We start from the raw sequence: 23,776 nt of genomic DNA on the forward strand, positions 1-23,776 counted from the left end.
TAAGGACCTAACGGGCGGGATTTTCATTTTAATTTCCATGAGCTAAATGAAACATTTTGTTCACTTTATAAACAAAAAAAAACTTCAAACAGAATCTTACAACATTATGAATTTTATATACTTCTTTCTGAGCTTCATCTATAACAGAGATATCTCAGCAAACATACAGAAAAGGATGAAGGGCTGAAATGTGCAAGACAGACTGTGAGTTTTTGGGTTTATGATTCAAATGTATGTTTTTTTCCTATGTGAATAATATATGCTTAACTTTTGGACATGCAGTATACAACCCATGTGATAATCTAACATTTTTCTATTTAGCATAATTTATTTCTCTAAGCAGATTACTTGGTTGATATGCTGCAGTTCCAGAAATACACACACACACACACACACACACATATATATAAAACATTTCTTAAGAAATTGTGCCAAAATAGACAACAAAAAATGAAATTGCACTAAATGCAAGAACAAAACAAACTAGGTGACGTAAGCCATACACATTTTAACCATAGTGCCTAACCCCCTTTGAACATTTTCAGTCTCAAATGCTGAATGCCACCACAATATTTTCAAGCTTGATATTAGCACCCATAATACTATCAAATTATATTCACAAAGATCCAAGCCTGAAAAATCAAGTGCGGTTCCTTCCAATCTGATGGTATTGTGAATCATGATCTTCCCTGTATCGCATAATCATTATCAAAATATTGCACTTGGACCATAATATATGCTAAAAAAACAGTGAGCTGCAACAACTACTCCTAATATCAATCTCATGCCATGTGGTAACAGGTTCTCCTGGGATCTATTTGCTGTGAATTGTTGTGCGCTTCTTGTAAAGGTGTTTTGGCAGGGCATTTCTAATACTTCACCACAAAGGGAATCGTCGAATATCAAAGGTTTTAACTAGGTTTTACAAAGATAAAATGATTTTTTACACGAGTTGTGGTTCATGGGGACATACAGTAGGTATCAAAAGCCCATTTTATGAATCCGCTTCAGTTGGAAAACATCTGTCTGGAGCAGCTGAAATCTGTTTGTCACAAAACAGCTTTTAAAAAAGCTGGTATAAGGATCCACATATCCTCAAGCGATCCGGAGTTGAATGATCCAGAGTGATAGAGTCTCATTGAGTAAGTGCACCAGAGGTGTAGATGAACGTCATTTAAAAAAAGCCTATAGTCTCTCATATCTAAGAACTTTTTTTCTGTACAGCTAAGTATATACATTCCAAATGTGCATATTATTGCAACAGTAGGAAATGAGGTTGCATATTTTAAGAATGCATGTATTGCGTTGAATACCTCAAGACATCTATATGAAGCCGACACTGAATGTGTAAAAAAAACACAAAAGTGCATTGACACTACGTTAAACAGGAACAAATGGTGCTTTGTGCAAAAATCTAATGGGACTTTGCCTTCATTTGGAATGTCCTAGGGAACTCTTTAACCCATATGGTGAGCACCAAAGTCATGGGCGATTTTATTTTCCCTTAATCTTCTTTGAATGTAAGACTGGGTAATGATGTTTAGAGGTGCACTTTTTAACTTAAATAAATATTTGTATCACTTTATTTTACAATATATGTGTTTACATGCACACAGTGTTTTACTATAAAAAAAGTACAAATTTTGCCAAACAATGTTGTTATTTGGAACAAATACGGCCATAACCCAACATGAACTTGCAACTTTTGGTATCTCTCTATCGCTATAGTTAGTATATACACCTCGTACTCCTGATTGGATGTGTTTTGGAACTCTGTCCAACACTGTGGTGAAGAGCAATTTCAAATATTGCTCAGTGCACCTTTAAGGTTTGGTTTTGGGTAGGTTGAGGTTTGATATATACACTAACCGGCCACTTTATTAGGTACACCTTCCTAATACAGAGTTGGACCCTCTTTTGCCTTCAGAACTGCCTTAATCCTTCATGGCATAGATTCAACAAGGTACTGGAAATATTCCTCAGAGATTTTGGTCCATAATGACATGATAACATCACGCAGTTGCTGCAGATTTGCTGGCTGAACATCTATGATACAGATCACCCGTTCCACCACATGCCAAATGTGCTCTATTGGATTAAGCTCTGGTGACTGTAGAGGCCATTTGAGTACAGTGAACTCATTGTCATGTTCAAGAAACCAGTCTGAGATGATTTGTGCTTTATGACATGGCATGGTATCCTGCTGGAAGTAGCCATCAGAAGATGAGTAGACTGTGGTCATAAAGGGATGGACATGGTCAGCAACAATAATAGGCTGTGGTGTTGACACGATGCTCAGTTGGTACTATCTGGCAAAGAAAATATCCCCCACACTTTTACACCACCACCAGCAACCTGAACCATTGACACAAAGCAGGATGGATCCATGCTTTCATGTTGTTGATGCCAAATTATGACCGTACCATCCAAACGTTGCAGCAGAAATCGAGACTCATCAGACCAGGCAACGTTTTTACAGTTTTTGATTGTCCAATTTTGGTGAGCCTGTGCAAATTGTAGCCTCAGTTTTCTGTTCTTAGCTGACATGAGTGGCCCCCGGTGTGTTCTTCTGCTTCTGTAGCCCATTCGCCTCAAGGTTAAATGTGTTGTGCGTTCAGAGATGCTCTTCTCCATACCTTGGTTATAACGAGTGGTTATTTGAGTTACTGTTGCCTTTCTATCAGCTTGAACCAGTATGGCCATTCTCCTCTGACCTCTGGCATCTTCAACGCATTTGTGCCAACAAAACTGCCGCTCACTGGATATTTTCTCTTTTTTGGACCATTTTCTGTAAACCCTTGAGATGGTTGTGCCTGAAAACCCCAGTAGATCAGCGGTTTCTGAAATACATAAAGAATCTGGCACCAACAATCATGTCACGTTTAAAGAAACTTCAATCATCTTTCTTCCCCATTCTAATACTCGTTTGGAAATGCAGCAGATCGTCTTGACCATGTCTACATGCCTAAATGCATTGAGTTGCTGCCATGTGATTGGCTGATTAGAAATTTGTGTTAACGAGCAGTTGGACAGGTGTACCTAATAAAGTGACCGGAAAAAGAATAAGATTTATTTCTAATGGCAGAAACTAGTTTCAATATATAGTTCAAGAGTCATATCAGTAACCAAAATCTGCATACATTAAATCTAACACTGTCATATATCACACTATTCAATTAAAAATAAAAATAATTTGATCATTTGAACCTAAATAAAGTGCACCTTTAAGAATTTTTTAATGCTAAGCATCGCCTTCCCCAATTCTTAGAAATGGAATAATCTGAGATCTACCCATAACATCAAACTATATAGATATGATCCTAAAAACCAGCATATTCCTTTGTGCTTCAGTTGATGCTCTAAGTGCTTTTGCATTGTTGTGTGTTTGTGTGCATGCAGGCCTGTTTCTGCATTTTCCTTTAACACTCTCCAGCAGCAATCAGCTCGCCCGGTCTGGCTAGTCTTCTGTTTTGATCGTCCTCATCCTTTTCATATAAGGTATGATGAATGCTCAGCAGCGGGAGTGAGGGGTTTCGACTAAATGGCACAGGCTGGCTCTCAGGCTCTGTCTCCTGGTTGAGAGGACCTATGACTTTTGGGGAGTCTAGAGGAGGAGGCATGCTGGCCGTCCCACCATTCAAATATGAGTTTGTAGGGAGAGTGGCTGTGGAGAAGGCAGTGGTGGTGGACAGTGGAGGAGACTCTTTCTTTTCTAAGAGGACAAAAAGATTGCACAGAATTATCAGTAATATCAATATAAACTATGTCAGTTGTATATTGTTAAATAAGTTGTTTGGTCACACTTTATTTTGATGGTCTGTTTGTTGAATTTAAGTTAGATTGTATCTATATGCCAGCTAATTCTGATTAGATTATAAGTAGACTGTTAGGTTGGGGTTGGGGTTAGTGTAAGCTGATATGTACTTGCAAAGTTTCTTATAGTCAGTTAAATGTCTGTTGAAGGAGCAGTATCAACAGATATTAAGCAGACAGTCTACTAATACTCAAATGGACCATCAATATAAAATGTTACCAGTTGCTTTAAACCTTTTTGTAACAACATAAAATTAGGTTTAATCATGAAAACATGAAAGTGCTAATAAATTATTAGTGTAGTAAATATTAACCAAAGTGAGCGAGGTAAATAAAACATCAAGCAGAAATGGTAATAATGTTATGCCAAAATGTACTTTACAGTACATAGACTGGGGTAAGTACTAAAGGAAGCCTCAGGCTGCGTCCATAATCGCATACTTCCCTGCTATAGTATGTGAGCTAAGTAGTATGTCCAAATTCATTTACAGTATAAAACACTATGGCCTACTACTTCCGGTGAGATTCTGTAATGCGCATTCAAAGAATGCTACGCAATCCCATGATGCCAAGCGACAGAATTCATGAATGGAAGAAAAGTGACATGATGTGGGTAGGTCCCGTGATAATGACTAATGGCAGCAGTAGTACATTCATAATCCATTCTTACTACTCACATTCATACTATATAGAAATCTCTTTTCTAACGGTTGTGTAGCAAAGTCAAATTCAAACATAGTACCCACACGAGTAGTGGGCGATTTTAGACGTAGCCTCAGTCTACAGAAGAGTGCCAAGGGTGAACACACTAATGCCACTTTAGTCTTAATATCTTATCTTTGAATCTGAATGAAGAGACCAAAACATATGCATGCATGGTCATTGAAACTTTGTTAAAACAACCCAGCTGTCGTTGGTCTAAGACCTTTGCATAGTACTGTATATTCTGGAACAGGAATGGGCACACTCAGCCCTGGAGGTCCAGTGTCCTGCAGAATTTAGCTCCAAACAGACCTGTCTATAGATTTGTAGTGAATTTTGAAGACAACCCTTTAGGCACAGGAGGTCAACATGACGTCATATTGACATTTTACCCCAACGTCATGGGGACATTGAATTTTGTTTGGAAATGAAAATCAGGTTGACGTCAGAACCCAACGTCTGACCGATGTCGATATCCAACGTCCAACCTAAAATCAATATAAAATCAACAAAATATCAGCATCTAATCACCTTGTTACACCTTAACATTGTGTAGACGGTGTGACATCTATCAGACATTGGGTTTTGATCACTTTGCAACACAACCTAAATTCAACCAAATATCAACTTAATTGACTTTGTTATTGGATGTTAAAATAACGTTGTCCATAAGGGCTGGCTAGACATAGAATTTTGGTCACCTGATGTCATGACCTAAATCTAACCTAATATTAACGTCTTATGATGTTGTGTGCCTGCTGGGAATGGCTGCGTCTGAAATTGCCTATTACTTGAGTAGGTGTCACATTTGAATTTGAGTTTACTATATGAGTATTAAAAAAGTATGTTCTATATAGTATGCACGTCAGTACTATGAATGGAACACGGATGTACTATAGCCACCATTGTCACATGACCTACCCACATCAGTTGTGTCGCTTTATTCCCATTTATGAATTCTCTCGCATGGCATCTTGTGATAGCGTAGCGTCCATCATATGTGCTCTTCAGAGTCTTTGCCAAAAATAGTAGGTCATCCGGGTACTTCTCGCATACTGTTTTTCGAATACTATGAATTTGGACATACTACTCACATAAGTAGATACTTAAATATCTTTTGTGAGAAAACATTAACATGATCATTGTCTTTACATAGATGAATATCATTAATTATTAATAATAACACATAATTAAAAGTAAATTGAGCAAATTTTTTATTTGAGAAGTGTGTATCAAACTGGTAGCCCTTCACTTTAATCGGTACCCAAGAAGTAGCTCCCAGTTTCAAAAAGATTGGTGACCCCTGTTCTAGAATCTACCATATTTTGTGTTAAAAATTCATAAGTATTATGTTAATTTGTGATCACCTTGATTTTTAGCAATAATTCAAAAGCCAATTGAAAAATCCTACTGGCATTTTGTTAAGAAAACCCAACTTATTGGCCTGCCTACAGTACCCAGCAGGCACACATCATCATAAGACATTAATATTAAGTTAGATCTAGGTCATGACGCCAGGTGACCAAAATTCAATGTCCTGCCTACGTCTAAGGACAACGTTATTTTGACGTCCAATATTGACATCAAATTACATTGATATTTGATTGATTTTAGGTTGTGTTGGAAAGTGACCAAAATCCAACATCTGATAGATGTTATAGTGGTAACGTCCACACAATGTCAAGGTGTAACATAATTAGATGTTGATATTTGGTTGATTTTAGGTTGATTTGAGGTTGGACGTTAGACATCGACGTTGGTTTGACCTTGAATTTTGACGTCAACCTGATTTTCATCTCCAAACAAAATCCAACATCCCTACGACGTTGAGGTACAAGGTTAATATGGCATCATTTTGGTGTCCTGTGCCTGTAGGGAATGTGTGATCACTGCACCCACTCTATAATATGTCTTATATTGATAAAATAAAAACAAAACAACATAAATTTTGATAAATTTTGTATCCCCGAAGGCAATCCAAGCATACTGTACCAGTAAGAGTAGATGAGACATGGACAACTGTATGTGGGCCCTCAATATACACACTACTGATAGAGTGCTCCACGGGGGGAGGCTCAGGGTTGACTGTTTCAGCTTTCTGGATAGTCAGCATGTAGGGATGAACATCCAGCGAGAGGTTAAGAGAGTGCTTCTTTTGTGTATTATATGTATCTGAAAAATACAATGAGAAAAAAACATTAGAGAAGGATTCAAATCACATTAGCAATTCAAAATGTAGCAATTCCCAATAGGTCAATTTACAGTAAGCTCTTTAAAAAGGTCCTTTTGCTAGTAGAAGGATACCTTTGCTAGTAGGAGGATACTGTGTGCTCTTGCTGTCCAGAAGTGGAGCAATAATGCTATCTGCTACATTCTTCCTTCGGACTGGTTTAGGTTTCTCTGCCTTTATGCTATTTTCCAGTCTTGTTAGAGTCAAGGGTTCCTGTATAAGAACAAAATGCACATTGCATTTCAGCAGTAGAAAAAAAGATCATAATAAGCAATTAATCAAACACATAACAATGAACAAGAATCGGAAGCCAAGTCTTACTTTAAAAGACTGCGGCAAAGGGTTAGATGTGGGGATCCACTTCATCTTTTTGCGAGGTCTTTTGATTACCGAGGGCTCTCCTCCCAGCTCTCCCACACCGAGCACTGAAGGGTCCATACTAGGGTCAATAGTCTGGATACCAGAGTCTCTCACGGTTGGAGTGGCATCGTGGTTTGATTGAGCCAACGCTGCCAGCAGCTGCCGCACCACATTATCATACATGAGGTCGCTCTCGTTGGTGATAAAATCCAGTCTGTTGAGAGACTTAATGTGGTCTCGATTCTCATTACAGAACATGGCCAGAATGTTAATGTCACAAAACGGTGACTTCTGCCAGCGCCGGCGTGTTTTAATGCCGACTTTGTGTAGCTTGTCAAAGACAAAATTGGACTTGCGCACTACAAACAAATGCAGCAAGTTCAAAAGGATAATGAGGTTCATGGTGCACAGCAAAGCAATGTCCACCGCGGCCATGATGCGCTGGAGTTGCACGGCTGGTAGCTTACAGTTCACATTCAGCCTCAGTTCAGGAATGCTACTTGTGTCTGGCGGCCCGCCAAGTGCACAAGTAAACTCATTCTGCCTCTGACGGGCATAGTAGGCGCTCAGGTATGTTATAGGTATTGAGCTGAGGCAGATAATGGCTAAATGTCTCGCCAGGTATAGCTTAGCAAGAAAGTTACTCTGCCCTCGGCGCTCAAGATACTTCTCAAACAGGTTCTGCTCGGGACTTTTCTCCTTCTCAGCATTTTCAATGATCTCCCGTCGCTCGCGCTCGGTAATTCCAGGCCCTTTGGATTGGATTTGCTTCTCGATCTTGGGCGCCCTGCCCTCTGCCGCCCTGTGGTAGCAGTTGTCGATCTCTTGAAGGAGAAAGTTTAGCTCAGAGGTGAGGCGAGTGGAGGCCATGAACTCCCATCCCAGAGCAGGTATGTACATGATGCCTGCGAAGGCCAGCAGAGCATAGGGTAGAAACTTGTGCTCGAACAATGACGGACGAAGTTCAGGGTCGACTCCAGGCACTGCATCCCGCAGCTCTGTCCAGCAGTAGCCTCTGGCATAAAGGGCCTGGTCTCGTGTAAAGTTGTGTGGGGTGTAACAATATATAGATTCCTCTGAAAGAGAAAGCGACAAAAAATCACTTTACAAAATAATCAAAAGTATTCCATACTTATCAAGTAGATACCACCAGAGTCGAAACCCAGTCACATCAAATAATACCTATACAGTAACTGAGGCACTGATTTCTGTTTTGTTTTAATTCATCTTTATTGTCTGCTATGACTTTCCTGATATCTTTTAGTGGAGTTTAGATTTATAATTTTCTCATTATTCTATGGGGCTTTTGATTGCTTAGTTCTGACGGGCTGATGAATGTTTTAAAGAAAATAATAAAAAAGATAGAAAAAAAAGCACACCACCACTGGTCAATTATTTTAAGTGAAGTTTCGTAAACTAATTTCAAGAGAGGCATGTGTTATGATTAAGCATGACTGGCTGCTCATCTGTAATCAATAATAATCCAATCAGATTGATCCAAGCTTATAATAAATAGACTGATTTTTTGCTACTGTTCTACCTTCACTGGCGTTAAGGTGCAGAAACAACAATCTGGAGCTGAACACGCTCAAAACAGTGGAGATGATAGTGGACTTCAGGAGAAACCCCCCTGCACTCCCCCCACTCACCATTATGAACAGCACTGTGGCTGCAGTGGAGTCATTCAGGTTCCTGGGCATCACCATCTCTCAGGATCTTAAGTGGGACATTCACATAGACTCTATTTTGAAGAAAGCCCAGCAAAGACTGTACTTCCTTCGTCAATTGAGGAAGTTTAACCTGCCACAGGAGCTGCTCGTGCAGTTCTACTCAGCTGTCATCCAATCCATCCTCTGCACTTCAATCACTGTCTGGTTCAGCTCAGCTGCCAAAACCGACCTCCGTAGACTACAGCGAATAGTCCGGACTGCTGAACGAACCACTGGCACTTCCCTTACTACACTTCAAGAACTGTACTCTTCCAGAGTGAATAAAAGGGCTTGCACAATCACTCTGGACGCCTCGCACCCAGCACACTACCTGTTCGAACTGTTACTGTCTGGTCGGCGCTTCAGAGCACCAAGAACAAAAACAGCCAGACACAAGAAAGGTTTCTTTCCTCAGGCCATCTACTTCATGAACAGTTAAATATACTCTAACTGTGCAATAAATATGTGCAACACTTTCTCATACGCACTTGTACAAAGCACCTTATATCAATATAAAATGCAAAACTTTCTCCATTCACATTTGTACATAGCATCGTATTACCTGTATATTTATAACAAACTTGTACATACAACTTAACATCCAGATTTCTTGTCTTGACTAACTGCATCTCTGTTTAATGTTTATCGTCTTTTTTTCATTTTTATTTAGTGTTGTCACTTGTCACTTTATGTACACTGGAAGCATCTGTAGCCAAAACAAATTCCTTGTGTGTGTGAAGCACACTTGGCAATAAAACTGATTCTGATTTTGGAAGAATCCCCCCTTCCACCCCACCTCCTCCTTTTTCTCCCTTTTCTAAAGAAGCTTTCAAGACCTATCTTATCTCGGATCCCCTTATATGTTTATTGACCGAACGGGAGCCTTGGGCTCAATTATCTCCGAGCTCTGGGTTCTCTCCCAGGACAGCATGCCAAACCTGCTATTAATACCAAGCATATCTAAATAGGAACTTTTGAATTGCACAATTTACACATTAAGTAAAAATAGAACACAGAAAATGACAAAAATGAGCAGCTGTTGTTTGTGCTCTATTATCAGAAAATTGATACAGAATGTTGTATAGTAAGTTTGTTTTTAAATCAGGACGTGTAAGAGTCTGAATTAAGGATTTTTTCTTTCTTAATTATTTCACCTGGAAGTGGTTGAACGTGAACACACAGTGAGAAGGTCGCTGGTTTGAGCCTTGGGTGGGTCAGTTGACATTTTTGTGTGGAGTTTGCATGTTCTCCCTGTGTTCGCGTGGGTTTCCTCCGGGTGCTCCGGATTCCCTCACAGTCCAAGGACATGCGCTATAGGTAAATTGGACAAGATAAATTGTCCGTAGTGTGTGTGTGTGTGTGTGTGTGTGTGTGTGTGTGTGAATGAGAGTGTATGGGTGTTTCCCAGTAATGCGTAAAACATATACTGGATAAGTTGGCGGTTCATTCCGCTGTCCCTAATTAATAAAGGGACTAAGCCAAAAAGAAAATGAATGAATGAATGAATGAATGAATGAATTAATTAATTAATTAATGAAATGAAAACTATAATCTAAATTGTTAACACTGGACATAACAACTGCCTATGTCCTGGAAAATCTGGCAGATTTGTTTCTAGTAATAAGCTGTCATCAGCTTCCTATTAGGTGGACTGGGTTTACTGTGTAAGGCACTACAGGTTAAACTACTGATGAATTAGTAATTAAACAAACGGTACATTTATCTGCGCCAGCTGGAAAAAGATAAGAGGTATAATTCTTCCACAGCTGCTGTAACTCCTATAGACACCTCCACATTATTCTGGCTCTCAGTGGATTACACTCCTGCACAGAATCAATAATGTAAGTTAAGCAAGATAATGTGGTGATAAGCTAATTTTTTAGAATAAAAATGTACATAATAATTGGTGTGTCATAGGAATAGACCTATATGGTTATAGGATCTACATATTTTATAGATTCCAACTATTGTCAAAGCATTTAATCTAAGAAACAGCTTCATCCAACACAACAACGAGGGTTTGACCTTCATTAATATTCAAATAAGTGAGTCTGTTTAAAATAGTGCAATGTTAATGTAGTAGCCCTAAAATTGTATGAACACGCAGATTAGCTGCAGTCTCCCAGGTTTTCCTACTACAGCTTTTCTAAGCATAAATATTAGTATAGTATGTTTCCAATAGTTATGCAGATTTAAACTATACTGCATGTTTCTGCCCAGCAGGGTTCTCAATGTTCAGTCACAGCCAGTTGGTGCTGCTATGCAGTAAGACTGACTCAGCGTTTAGAGTAAACCCCCTCCCTACCACCACAACCTCTCTTTAACTCTCTTTTTCTCTCTTTCCTACTTAATCACCCTACAATCTCTGGCAAAAATAATTTAACCACTCCAGTGCTGGACAGCAGTGGACTGTAGGGTGACAGAATGTCTGATAGAGCTGAACAACTTAGCCAACGTCTAAGGACAACGTTATTTTAGCATCCAATAACGATGGCAAATGATGTTGATGTTTGGTTGATGGTAGGTTGTGTTGGAAAGTGACCAAAATCCAACGTTGAACTAACATCTTAAACTGACGTCATATTAACGTCAAATCCTGACATTGATTCATGAGGTATGGTAATCAAAATCCATTGTCTGATAGACGTCATAGTGGTAACGTCCACACAACGTCAAGCTGTAACATTATAAGACGTTGATATTTGGTTGATTTTAGGCTGGATGTTGGACATAGATGTCGGCCTGACATTGGACTTTTTTTTTAAACAAAATGCCACATCCCCACGACGTTGGGGTACAACATCAAACTGATGTCATGTTGACACCCTATACCTGCTGGGCAGTGATTACATGAAGAACATATAACATCTCCAAAAACTTTTCACTTTCATTGATTTCATTGCATCAAAGTTTCTTTTAAAAATGATTTTTTTGAATGCTCTCCGAAAATAGTGGTCATTTACTCAACGAAATAAGACTTGATACAAACAGAAACTTCACAGGTCTGCTGCACCAATACCATGACTGAATGCTTGAGCTCTGACACACTCATTAGTTTTTATAATTTTGGCTACATTTTAATCTCGTCTTATAATGTGATGTTGATTCATTAGTTGAGAAGATCAGAGAACAAGCATTTAGAGTTTTTAGTCACAGTACTTGTGCAGAGGACAAGTTCAGATGCAAAAACCTCTAAATGCCATCTGAAATTTTCTTTTAAAATGAGCATTTTTATCAGGCTCCTGTGTGTAGGTTCAGTAGTTTCATTTTCATGGCAAAGAATTAATTTTTTTCATGGTCTTTAAAGTGAAATAACTCAACATAAACAAAGGGGGCAGGGAAAATTCTAATATTCGAATTAAATTTCAGATGTCACTTAGAGGCTTTTGCATCTGAACTCTTGTTTTGTTGATGGAATTAGCACTAGCTCAAAACTGGCATGAAGAACTTTTACCATACATGAAACCGCTCGACTGTCCTAAAGAATCTGTGGTTGAAATATGTTATTAAAAAGTCCTTTAAAATATAGTTTTTTGAAAAACTATTAACTCAGAAGGTCTTTGGGGAACCATAAATGATTCTTCAACAGCACTGCTGTGAAAATCCCATCTCTGAAACTTTTTTAGAAAAGATGTGTTGTCAGAAAAGTTCTTTGAAGAACCATAATATGCTTTTACATTGCATCACTGCAAAAAAAAAAAAACATTTTGTAACCTTTAAAATTGTACACCCCAAAGAACCTTTTATCGAACAGTTCTTAAAAGAGCCATTTATTTCTTAGTGTGAAGTAGAATGTTTGATAGTGCTGAACAACTTAATAAATCTGGCGCTCCCTTATTAGCGCCAAGTTGTGTAAATGCAAAACAATCTCTGATGTATTTGTATGCAATAGCAAAATTTCTTTAAATATATATTTTGTATTGGTATCAGTGATTACACGAAGAGCATTTAACATCTCCGGAAACATTTAATTATATCAAAGTTTCTTTTAATAATGGATGTTTTGAATGCTCTCTTAAAAAATAGGTTCTAAACAGTGTTCATTTTGACAATGAAAATGGCTTAACACAAACAGAAACTTCACAGGTCTGCTGCACCAATAACATGACTGAAAGCTTGAGCTCTGACACACTCATTAGTTTTCATAATTTTGCTAAAATTTTAGTCTTATATTTTTACATGAACAATAATGTGATGTTGATTCATTAGAAGAGAGGATTAGAGCACAAGCATTCATAGTTTTCACTCACAGTACTGGCACAGAGTTGACCTGTGAAATTTCTGTTTGTGGCAAGCTATAGGCAACATTTTTTCACCTCTATTTTTGTTGATGAAATTAGCACTAGCTCTAAACTGGCATGAAGAACTTTTACCATACATGAAACCTCTCGACTGTCCTAAAGAATCTGTGGTTCAAATTTGTTATTAAAATGTTCTTTAAAATATAGTTTTTTTAAGAATTGTTAATTGAAAAGGTCTTTGGGGAACCACAAATGATTCTTCAACAGCATTGCTGTGAAAATCTCATTTCTGAAACTTTTTTAGAAATAATGTGTTATCTGAAAAGTTCTAAGGGGAACCATAATGTGCTTTTACATTACAAGACCTTTCGTAACCTTTAAAATTGTTCACCCCAAATAACCTTTCATTGAACAGTTCTTAAAAGAACCCTTTATTTCTTAGTGTGAAGAACATTTGAATGAATGAAAGAACTGATTTATATAAACTGCTGTTGCTAAAGGCCACAAAAATCTATTAAACCCAGCAGTCTCTCAAAAGTCACTTTGCAAATTTTAAGGTATTCATTAGGTACATTTGTCCACCACTAACCTGCAAAGTTCCGCGTGAAAACTAATGTGACCAGCAGTATGGGGATGATGACAGTCCCAATGGTGACGACCCGGTCAAAGGGCAGCTCTAGTTTGAGTTGCACCATGAGACCCGCGAGTACCCCGCCTTTCTCATCCTGTGTGGATCCTGGCATGATCAACTCCTTCAGCTTCTCACCCGCAAGCAGAGCCGTGGCCATGTCCAAGTTCTGCTCGAGGATATTCTGCATTCGGGCCCCAGCAGCCTGCTGCTCGCCACCAACTTCACAACTCTCCTGATGACACTTCAAGCTCCTCCTCCCCCAAACCCGTCAGCCACTGGATTGGCTGAGGGTTTGTCCCTGCAGCAATATAATGGGCTAAATGTAAGAGATCTTCAGAGAGATTTGTGGTCAAACGGAGTTGATGGCTGATCTTGTCAGAGGTAGAAAGATGAATTGTTGTTGTTGCTTAAATTGTTGTCTTAAATAATTCACTTTTGCAAAAAACCTGCAAAATGAACAAGATAATTCAATCAGAATGGGTGTTCTGATACAGATTATCAAGAAAAACTACTGAAATAAAACTTATAAGCCATATTTATTCTTAAACCCAACATATACAGTAGTTATTATTTTAACAACTTTTCAACAACTGTTTTTAACAAATGTTCAAATACAATTCAAAACACATGTGCGAACTGGATGCACATTGTGTATTACTCACCTTTAATGTGTTCATAATAAAAAGCAACAATATCTGTTAACAGAATGTTAATGACTATTTTTTGTGCTGTTTTTGATGCTCATCCAAATGCTTAAATGGGTGTGGTGGACTGTAGACTCAGAAGTAAATGCACACTGCTATGATTGGTCATGCATATTAACAGTGCTAAACAGGCAGTGATGTAGAAATAGGCATTGATCTTATGCATAGGCGGGATTTATTCACATTATTACATCATAGAGTAGAACATTCCATTTGATGTCATTTTGGCAGACAGCCTTCAATATAAGCTGTTTTCAGAGCAACAACAAAGGTTTGAGCTACAAAACTTACAGGATATTTTTATAGGAAATTTTTGTTTTTTAGTTTATGACCACTTTAATTTGACCATTATCTAAATTAAGCTTAACAAGAAAATCAATTATTGATTTGTACATTTAGAAGATGCTCTAGAAGATGTCAATAGTGCGAAAGACATGAGAACTGGAATTTGTAAATGGTTTTGGGAACCAAGAGGTTTCTTTTATTGTTTTCCCTGGGTAAAATTTTGAACAAAAAAATCAGTTGTCCACTGTCTGTTTATGTTTAGCTGTACATTTTCAGGCTCAAAAAAAAAAAAAAATCATATCAACATTAGTGCGTATTTGTCCATACATCCAATATTTTCCAAATAAAAACATCAGTATACAAATATAAATACTCATTAACTCCCTGGAGTCGTGTAGATTGCTTTTATAGTGGATGGATGTTCTTATTGGAACTTTAAAAACTCAGGCATCATTCACTGTCATTACAAAATCCTATAGCAGAGGGGATATTATTTAATCTAACTCTGATTGCATTCATCTAAAAGAAGCAAGACACTAACACCAACGATAACTTTATAGGCTAATCTTCATATTTTAGTGAACTGTTTCAGAAACACTTTAGTTTAAGGACTAGTAACTACTGGCTTATTACAAGGGCCAGACGGAATCTGCAGACATTGTTTGCTATTTATGCAGAGAATTTTGTGAAAAATCTGCAGATTTGTGCAGAATGATATTAGAAGTATCGAAACTAAAAACTTAACATATGAAATAAAAATAATACATTTTTAACTTTTATTTAACGTTTACAATGCAAATCCAATTAGATCCACATATTTGGTAAACAAAGCAAGTCTCATATAATATATCTACTAAAAGACAGAAAGTCTTACTTTACAAACTGTATAGTAAATACATCATATGAACATTTTAATATTACTATTATTATATTACAATAGGTGACGCAGTGGCGCAGTGGGTAGTGCTGTTGCCTCACAGCAAGAAGGTCGCTCATTCGATCCACGGCTGGGTTAGTTGGCGTTTCTGTGTGGAGTTTGCATGTTCTCCCAGTGTTTGAGTGGGTTTCCTCTGGGTGCTAAAGTTTCCCCCACAGTCCAAAGACATGCGGTAAGGTGAACTGGGTAAGCTAAATTGTCCATAGTGTTTGTATGTGTGAGAATGAGTGTGTATGGGTCTCCCAGTGATGGGTTGCGGCTGGAAGGGCATCCGCTGCATGAAACAAATCCTGGATAAGCTGGCAGTTAATTCTGCTGTGGCAACCCCAGATTAATAAAAGGACTAAGTCGAAAAGAAAATGAATGAATGAGTATATCACAATAATATTAGTGAAATAAATTAAAAAAACTGAACAGAAATACTGTACATATTCTGCACGATCTTATTCCACATCCTTAATCCTATCAACATCTAAACCTAACAACTAAACTAATAAGCAGCAAAATGGGAGTTTATTGTTGTTAAATGTCATATAGTAAATGGTTTGTTAATAGCAGAATTGTATCTTAAAATAAAGTGCTATATTCCTTACATGTGTTTTGAAGATTAATGTCTGATCAATTCGGAACAATGTGAATGAGTAAATGCAGTGTTTTCATTTTAAGCTGAACTGTGCATTTTACTGAAGGTGAAAATGTGGTATCTAAACATAAAATGGGACAACTACACGTCACTATGAAAGTGCACGTCCCTTTAATCCATTAACCAGCAGAGTGTGTCAATCCACAGAGTCCCTTAAGAGCGTGTACTTGTGACAAGGACAAAAGGACACAATGACTTCCCTACTAGAGGCTTCATCATTCAAATCAGTTTAGATTAGAGTATAAGCATGGCGCACAGTTGACCTTTAACTCATTGGAAATTGTATTGCATATTTCTGAACTAAAGATGGAGCCTGATATGTTGAAGTGTCTCTGCCAGCAGTGTAAAAAGACACCAGAAAATAGCCGTTGCTCATTTTGAAATCAATATATCTTGCTTTGAGCCCAGGAAATCGATAAGGAGCAGCTTTCTAACAAATGGAAACAGCAACAAAAATGGCAGGAACTCTGCGTTTGTAGTTTATCTTAAATATGTATTTATTTTCAGGATGAAGTAAATCATATATATACAAAAAAATGTAAACTAGTTGTCAAAGCTGTGGTATGAAGTAGGGTTTTTCAATCTTTTGGATAGTACAGACAGACCCACAAATATGGTTACTCACCCATCCTAAAAATGTAGTATTTTTATTCATTACTATTTTATAATAAAAATTTGATTCAAAGGGGCACCTATTTTAACCCTTTTTCAAAATTTAATTTACATTTGTGTGCCTCCAGAATGTGTCTGTAAAATTTCAGCTCAAAATGCCCATCAGATTATTTATTATACCTTTTTAAATCTGGGAAATTTTTAACAAGTTTTAACGCAAATGAGCTGGTTCTTCCCACCCACCATTCCTACGTGCATGTCAGAGTCATATCCTTCATGTAGACAAACAGCATAGTGACAGACAAGAATGAAGCAGATCTCCCTTACTATATTAAGAACTTTCCCAACGGCTATTTATTAAATTTGTTGTGGAGTTAATTCAAGCCTTTCTGCAATGATGAGTCCCACACAATGAAGATTGCTTTAACTTTGCACTATTTTTGCGAACACAGGCTCATTCTGAAAACGTAGCCCTACAGATGTTTCTGGAGACCACGAATTATGTAGCCAGAGGTATGTATGGCTGCATTTCATGTTTTTTTTAAACGAATGCTACGGGACGGTGTGACGCTGTTCCTTTTTGCGTTTACGAGCTGACCGCTTACCTCCGTATGGGCGATATTCTTGCTGCAATCAGTTTGTCCCGTTAGCTTGCCAAGTACGTTGACGGACTTGTGACACAGAGAGGAGTTGACCATGACGACGGGGTTCGAGTCCGGTGAAGAACGGTTCCAGAAAGCAGGTAAGACAAAAACAGGTTTCAAAAAATAATAATAAACAAGTAAATAGCAGGGTGAGAATGTGTAAAATCTGAAAACGAGGTCAGAATCAGACAAGTGCTTTTCTTTTTCTGGATTGCTTTTGAAACGTGTTGGTTGGGTTTAGGAAAGGGGAGAAAGTCTGACAAAAAAGTCAGGCCTCTGGTGGGTTTACGCAAGAACAGCAGGCATGAATGGCACTCGGGAAAGGAATTTGAGATCTCTAAAAAGCATACACAGCAGCCTCTTGTGGATTCGCCAAAACAAAAACTGCAGAAAAACGTGCCGCTGGGACATATTCCGTGGTCTCCAGAAACATCTGTAGAGGTACGTTTTCAGATTGAGCCTGGGTTGGTTTTTTCATACCTACACACAGTTGTCCAAACAGCTTACAAAGTTAATTTTTATCATAGGTGCCCTTTAACATTTTTGGTAGTTTTATTTATAATGAAATGTTTATTCATAATCTTAATAAAATTTTGGGCTGCACAGTGGCGCAGTGGGTAGCACATTCACCTCACAGCAAGAAGGTCGCTGGTTCAAGCCTCGGCTGGGTCTCCCCGTGTTCGCGTGGGTTTTCTCCGGGTGCTCCAGTTACCCCACAGTCCAAAGACATGTGGTATAGGTGAATTGGGTAGGCTAAATTGTCCATAGTGTATGAATGAGTGTGTATGGATGTTTCCCAGTGATGGGTTGCAGCTGGAAGGGCATACGCTGCATAAAAACATGTGCTGGATATAATGGTGGAACATTCTGTTGTGGCGACCCCAGATTAATAAAGTGACTAAACCGAAAAGAAAATGAAAGGATTTTTATTTACTATTTTAATCATTGTAACTTGTTTTAGAAATAAAAAATATGTAATTTTAAAGACTTTCTACTTACTTTCTGGCATATAGGGCAGCATGATACTCTCAGCATAAAGAACTGTAGTGTTTGTGATTGATTTGGTTTTATTTGTGCAAATAAATAAATAATTGTATAAAAATTTATTTTGATTATATATATATATATATATATATATATATATATATATATATATATATATATATATATATATATATATATTTAATCAGTTTAAAGTCCATGTGTTTTTATAAATAAATAAATATTAAGTTCTCAAAATTAAACCATTGTTTCCATTATAATATGCTAAATATTTGCATCTAAAAATAGCCTAAGTTGACAACTATCTTTTTGCATTAAGGATTGGTTAAATAAGGTTAAAATTAGTTTTTCGTTTACTTGAAATATATTCTTATACTGCTGAAGTAGATATAAAAGACAGCATTCAACAATTTTACTTCATTAGTCTTTGATCAACAGGCCATGTGTGTTTTTAATATTATGCTTATAAATTATTACAACAAATGGTGTCAATCTGAAATTTAAATTAGAATTTCAAAGGATTTATAACCCTGGCCTATTCAGAGACAACGACACCAGAAAGAAGCCTGAAAAACTCTTTACAGGTTTGATCAAACTCTCAAACAAGTTGATGGCGATTAAGAACGTCTCGTGCAAACTTAAAGCAACAGCATATACTAAAACACCCCGAGACATAATTTAGCTTTATGAACGATATGTAATAACACTGTCCGACACAAATAGACGTTGTGACAGTGAAACATTAGGATCAATAAAGGTCATGCAGTGCACATCACTTACCCTCAGTCGAGGAGCTGTCCATCACTGGATCATCAGGCTATATCTCTGCCTAAAAGGACACAAATCAGCACAGAAATATGACTAAATATATACTAAAGACTAAATTCAGCATGAGAGACGGAGTGTACCGGGCTGCATTGACTCGCGTCTTCATGATGTCACATACCTGTCAGATTACTCGATTACACCAAGGATCGCAGAGAGCCGGTGTTGTGTTTCAACATCAGAGGGAAAATCTCCTCACAACATACAACACGACCAAACAGATCCACAAACACACAAAGGGACGCGGATGCAGGGACTTGTGCTTTAGTGTTGAGCATCCCCGGCGTCTGAAGGGTTAATCTGCAGTGCGGGCGAGCCGTTTCAGCGTGTATCCGGGCACACACACCGGTTTGTTCCGCCTCTCGCCATCCTCTCGCCCTCCCCTGACAAACCTCACACACTTCTCCGGTTTACACTATTGGCGGCTCCACAGACACACACTCAAGGAGATTCACTACCACGGCGCATTTAAATCGTAAATGAAAGCGATAGGAGTGTCGGGAATAAAAACGACAATGTGAAATTAGCTCTACGTTAAATTCAACTTTTGCCCTTCTGTCGTTTATTTGTAGTTTTTGTTCGTATCTTGTTGCATAGACAATGCAAAATATAAGCTATTCAAGGATGAAATGTTGTTTACCAAAATAGTCTTAAAGGGCACCTATTTTGCCACCTTTTCAAGATTTCAAGAAAAGTCTTTTGTGCCTCCAAAATGTGTCTGTAAAGTTTCAGGTCAAAAAACCCATAAGATTATTTATTATACCTTTCAGAATATTGGAATTTCTGTGCCGAACAATACGTAGCTTGTTTTGTGGCCTGTGCTTTTAGTGTGCCTCAATCTCCACCTGCATCAGAAAAACAGCACAGTGACAAGCATGAAGGAAGCAGAACGTTTGTTACTGCAGTAAGAACTTTTTCAATGATTATTTGATATGTTAAATCAGGTTTATTTTGTACATTACCATACCAGATATTCATACAAGTATACATACATGTATCCTGTCACATTTGCGATGCGAAAACAGTGCAAAGTAAAAAATGCGCTTAAAATTTGTAACAGCATTGTGTTTGACTCATTCCAACAACACAACACATGCAGGATTGAAGCGTCTTCTTGTATAATTGTACTGACATGCGGCTGTGGTGATAGAGTAAAGATGGCAAATTCGCTGTAATTCATTAAAAAAACATGCACTGTTTTAAAAACTTTTTAAACTTGGAAAACTCATTTTTGATCACATTTTTTGATGACTGATGATCACAGTGAGCCGAACATATCTTTTAATCCCTGTTATTTTGCACACGACCTTTCTTGTTGATATGATATGTTAATATACAGCTGTCAATCAATTGGGTGGGTGGGGAAATCGCACTCCTACATCACGTTTCAGTGGGCCTCAAAATGGGAAGGATTTGTATTTTATTTTATCGCCAGGAAATAAAAAAAAGGCTATTGTATTCATATCACCCCAATATGACTGTGGACACACTCCAAATAACTTACAAAAGATGATTTTCATCATAGGTGCCCTTTAACTAAAAAGCCAACCACAGCTAATCTGATCAGGTGTTTCTCATTAATAAGTGAACGTTAATACATTTCAAAGTTACGTTACCATGTTTTACCCTGGTATTGCCTCTCTCTCCCTCTCTCTCAAATTCAAAAATTGCTTTATTGGCATGACTTACAAATGTATTGCCAAGTTTACATAAAAAAAAATCACATATTTAAAAACAAAACATAGCAAACAGTAAGTAGTAGTGAGAAGCAGTAAGGGTTGAGTGAGAAATCTGCAGAAGGAGAGAGAGGGACCTATTGTCCTGTTTGTGTTTTTGTAAAGAAAAAATAAATCCACTTGACCATTAAAAATGAATTTCGTGCGAGTAATTAAAAGAGAAGAAATACATAACGGTGAGTGAGATGGAGGGTTAAACAAACGTAGCTGAAGTGTGTCCTTTATGCGCCAACAACAGATATAATGGTTACTTTCGAACTGATTTCCTCAAAGAAATTTCCTTTACATTTCAAAGATAAACTTGTATTTGTATATACAGCTGACTTTCATTATATGGATTTAAATAATTCTCCTTTTGCCTAGGAAGGTTTGGAATAACAAAGCAGACAATTCATTTTCAGACAGTCTATTTAGGATTGGGAAATGCACAGTGTTGTTTAAAAGAATGTTGCAATGGTTTGTCAGTAGGTGTACATATTTCGGTTTATCAACAAAATTCAGTCCCAAAAGAGATATGGGGGATTTTTACTAGGTTGTTTTAAACTACTAACTTCAGAGTAAATTTACTTCAGAGTATCTGACAGAATGTATTTTAAACATCTACTGATTCATGGTTCCAAAATGACCAAAATGCTGAACATTAAGACGCTGATTCTATTTCAGTCATTCATAGTGTTCCTCAAGGCTCGGTATGGGTCCACTATTTTATGTTATTTATATTTTACCTCTAGGGCATACAGTTGAAGTCAGAATTATTAGCCGCCCTTTGAATTTTTTTTCTTTTTTAAATATTTCCTAAATAGTGTTTAACAGAGCAAGAAAATTTTCACAGTATGTCTGATAATATTTTCTTTCTTCTGGAGATTCTTATTTGTTTTATTTTGGCTACAAAAAAGCAGTTTTTTAATTTTTTATGAACAATTTTAAGGTCAAACTTATTAGCCCCTTTAAGCTAATTTGTTTTTGACCGTCTACAGAACAAACCATCATTTACAGTAACTTGCCTAACTACATAGAAGTGTATAGAAATGTCTTGTAAAAATATCTAGTAAAATATTTTTGTACTATCATCATGGCAAGATAAAAGAAATCAGTTATTAGAAATAAGTTATTAAAACTATTATGTTTAGAAATGTGTTGAAAAAATCTTCTCTCCGTTAAACAGAAATTGTGGAAAAACTAATTTAGGGGGGGCTAATAATTCTGACTTCAACTGTATATTTCATTCTTATGACATAAATTTCCATTTTTATGCAGATGATACACAAGTTTATATCCCTACAAAACCTACATCTCACCCTCCTTCTTACTAAATGTCTATATGAGATTAATATATGTATGACTAATAATGTCTTCAAGTTAAATGCGAGTAAAACTGAAGCCCCTCAGGTTGGCTTTAAGTCTGTTTTATCCAAAGCTCAATCCTTTACCCTGTTCATTAATAACTCCACATGAAATCTCTCAAACAAGTGAAAAGTCTTGGAGTTATACTGGTGGCATACTCTCGTTTGGTTCTCATATTAGTAATATTTCACGATCTGCCCTTTTTTACTTTACACTTCGCTCTTCACTATCTCAACAAATTACTGAAGTGCTTGTTCATGCTTTGGTTGCATCACAGATTGTTTACTGTAACTGTCTCCTACCTGGCATCCCTGATAAGCATCTTCATAGACTACAGTTAATTCAAAATTCAGCAGCTAGGATAGTTACCTGCTTGCGTGCTTCTGATTACATAACTCCAATTCTCTCTCACCTGCACTGGCTCCCTGTTCACTATCGTAAACAATACAAAATCCTCCTCTTAACATACAAAGCTCTTCCTAACTTGGCACATCACAATCTTTCTGATCTTATTTGTACACTCCTTTGCGCTCACTGAGATCATCTTCTGCTGAATTGTTATCTGTTCCAAACTTTAAGATGAAGTCGTTTGGTGGCAAGGCTTTTAGTTGTAAAGCACCAAAGTTATGGAAATCCCGCCTTTCGCCTGGTGGACACTATTTCCAATTTTAAATCTCAGAAAAAAACTTTTTTTGTTTATTATAGTTTGTAATGATTTGCTGGTTTAATATTACGTTGATTGTTATTTTTACTGCTTGTATTTTCATAATGTGCTTGCGATATGCTTTAAGGTGTCCTTGAGTGCTTTGAAAGGCACCTATAAATAAAAATTATTATTATTATTAAACATTTTTTTTACAAATATCTTGAACTTAATAAATTGAAATCTGAAAATAAATATAGATTAAATACATGAATTGTCAATAAAATCCCTTTAAATGGATAACATCTTAACAAAGTTTAAACAAATCTCCTAAATTATTTTTTGTTCTCAACCAAAAATGCAACTTGCAATTTCAAAAGTGTTCTTTCAACTCTGTAAGAATGACTTTCTTGACTGAGTTTCTTCTTTAAAACACAAAATAAGTTTTATTTATTCATTTATTTGTTTGTGAGAAATGTATTCTCTTGTTGATTATTATTATTTTTCAAAAATGTTTTCCACAGAAAAAGAACAAGGTGAATAAATTATGAAACAAGATCCATTTTTACGGTCTTAGAAATTCATTTTTAATCCAGATATTTTTTTTATCTCTATTTTACAGTATTTATAAGGCTCAGACTGTGCTTAATCTTTTGAAACCGTATCAAACAAACTCAGCTGTTTAGATCTTTATCCAAAACAAGTATTAATTCAC

The 23,776-nt window shown here is 37.0% G+C and overlaps 1 protein-coding gene across 3 annotated transcripts; it reads right to left on the reverse strand.

Moving 5' to 3' along the window:
• Positions 1-50: 50 nt before the first annotated feature.
• On the reverse strand, positions 51-19,645 carry panx2 (pannexin 2). Of its 3 annotated transcripts, XM_021467660.2 has the most exons (8): positions 19,460-19,627; positions 19,294-19,342; positions 17,473-17,538; positions 13,645-14,132; positions 7,067-8,181; positions 6,820-6,958; positions 6,508-6,687; positions 51-3,712 (listed from the first exon to the last, which is right to left on the reverse strand). In XM_021467660.2, exons 4-8 carry the CDS (start codon positions 13,871-13,873, stop codon positions 3,420-3,422), a joined length of 1,956 nt encoding a protein of 651 aa, XP_021323335.1. In that variant the 5' UTR covers positions 13,874-14,132; positions 17,473-17,538; positions 19,294-19,342; positions 19,460-19,627; the 3' UTR covers positions 51-3,419.
• Positions 19,646-23,776: the final 4,131 nt, after the last annotated feature.

Source organism: Danio rerio, chromosome 18, assembly GCF_049306965.1.
Source record: "Danio rerio strain Tuebingen ecotype United States chromosome 18, GRCz12tu, whole genome shotgun sequence".
In the NCBI taxonomy this organism is placed as follows: Eukaryota; Metazoa; Chordata; class Actinopteri; order Cypriniformes; family Danionidae; genus Danio; species Danio rerio.

What these genes read in the sequence shown, in the direction of transcription:
- panx2 (XM_017351929.3), bottom strand. Translation starts at nt 13,873, where the DNA reads ATGCAGAATATCCTCGAGCAGAACTTGGACATGGCCACGGCTCTGCTT. An exon ending in TTTCACGCGGAACTTTGCAG is followed by an intron (nt 8,182 to 13,644) that starts GTTAGTGGTGGA and finishes TTTCTCTTTCAG; the next exon opens with AGGAATCTATATATTGTTAC. An exon ending in TGTCTCATCTACTCTTACTG is followed by an intron (nt 3,713 to 6,507) that starts GTACAGTATGCT and finishes TTGTCCTCTTAG; the next exon opens with AAAAGAAAGAGTCTCCTCCA.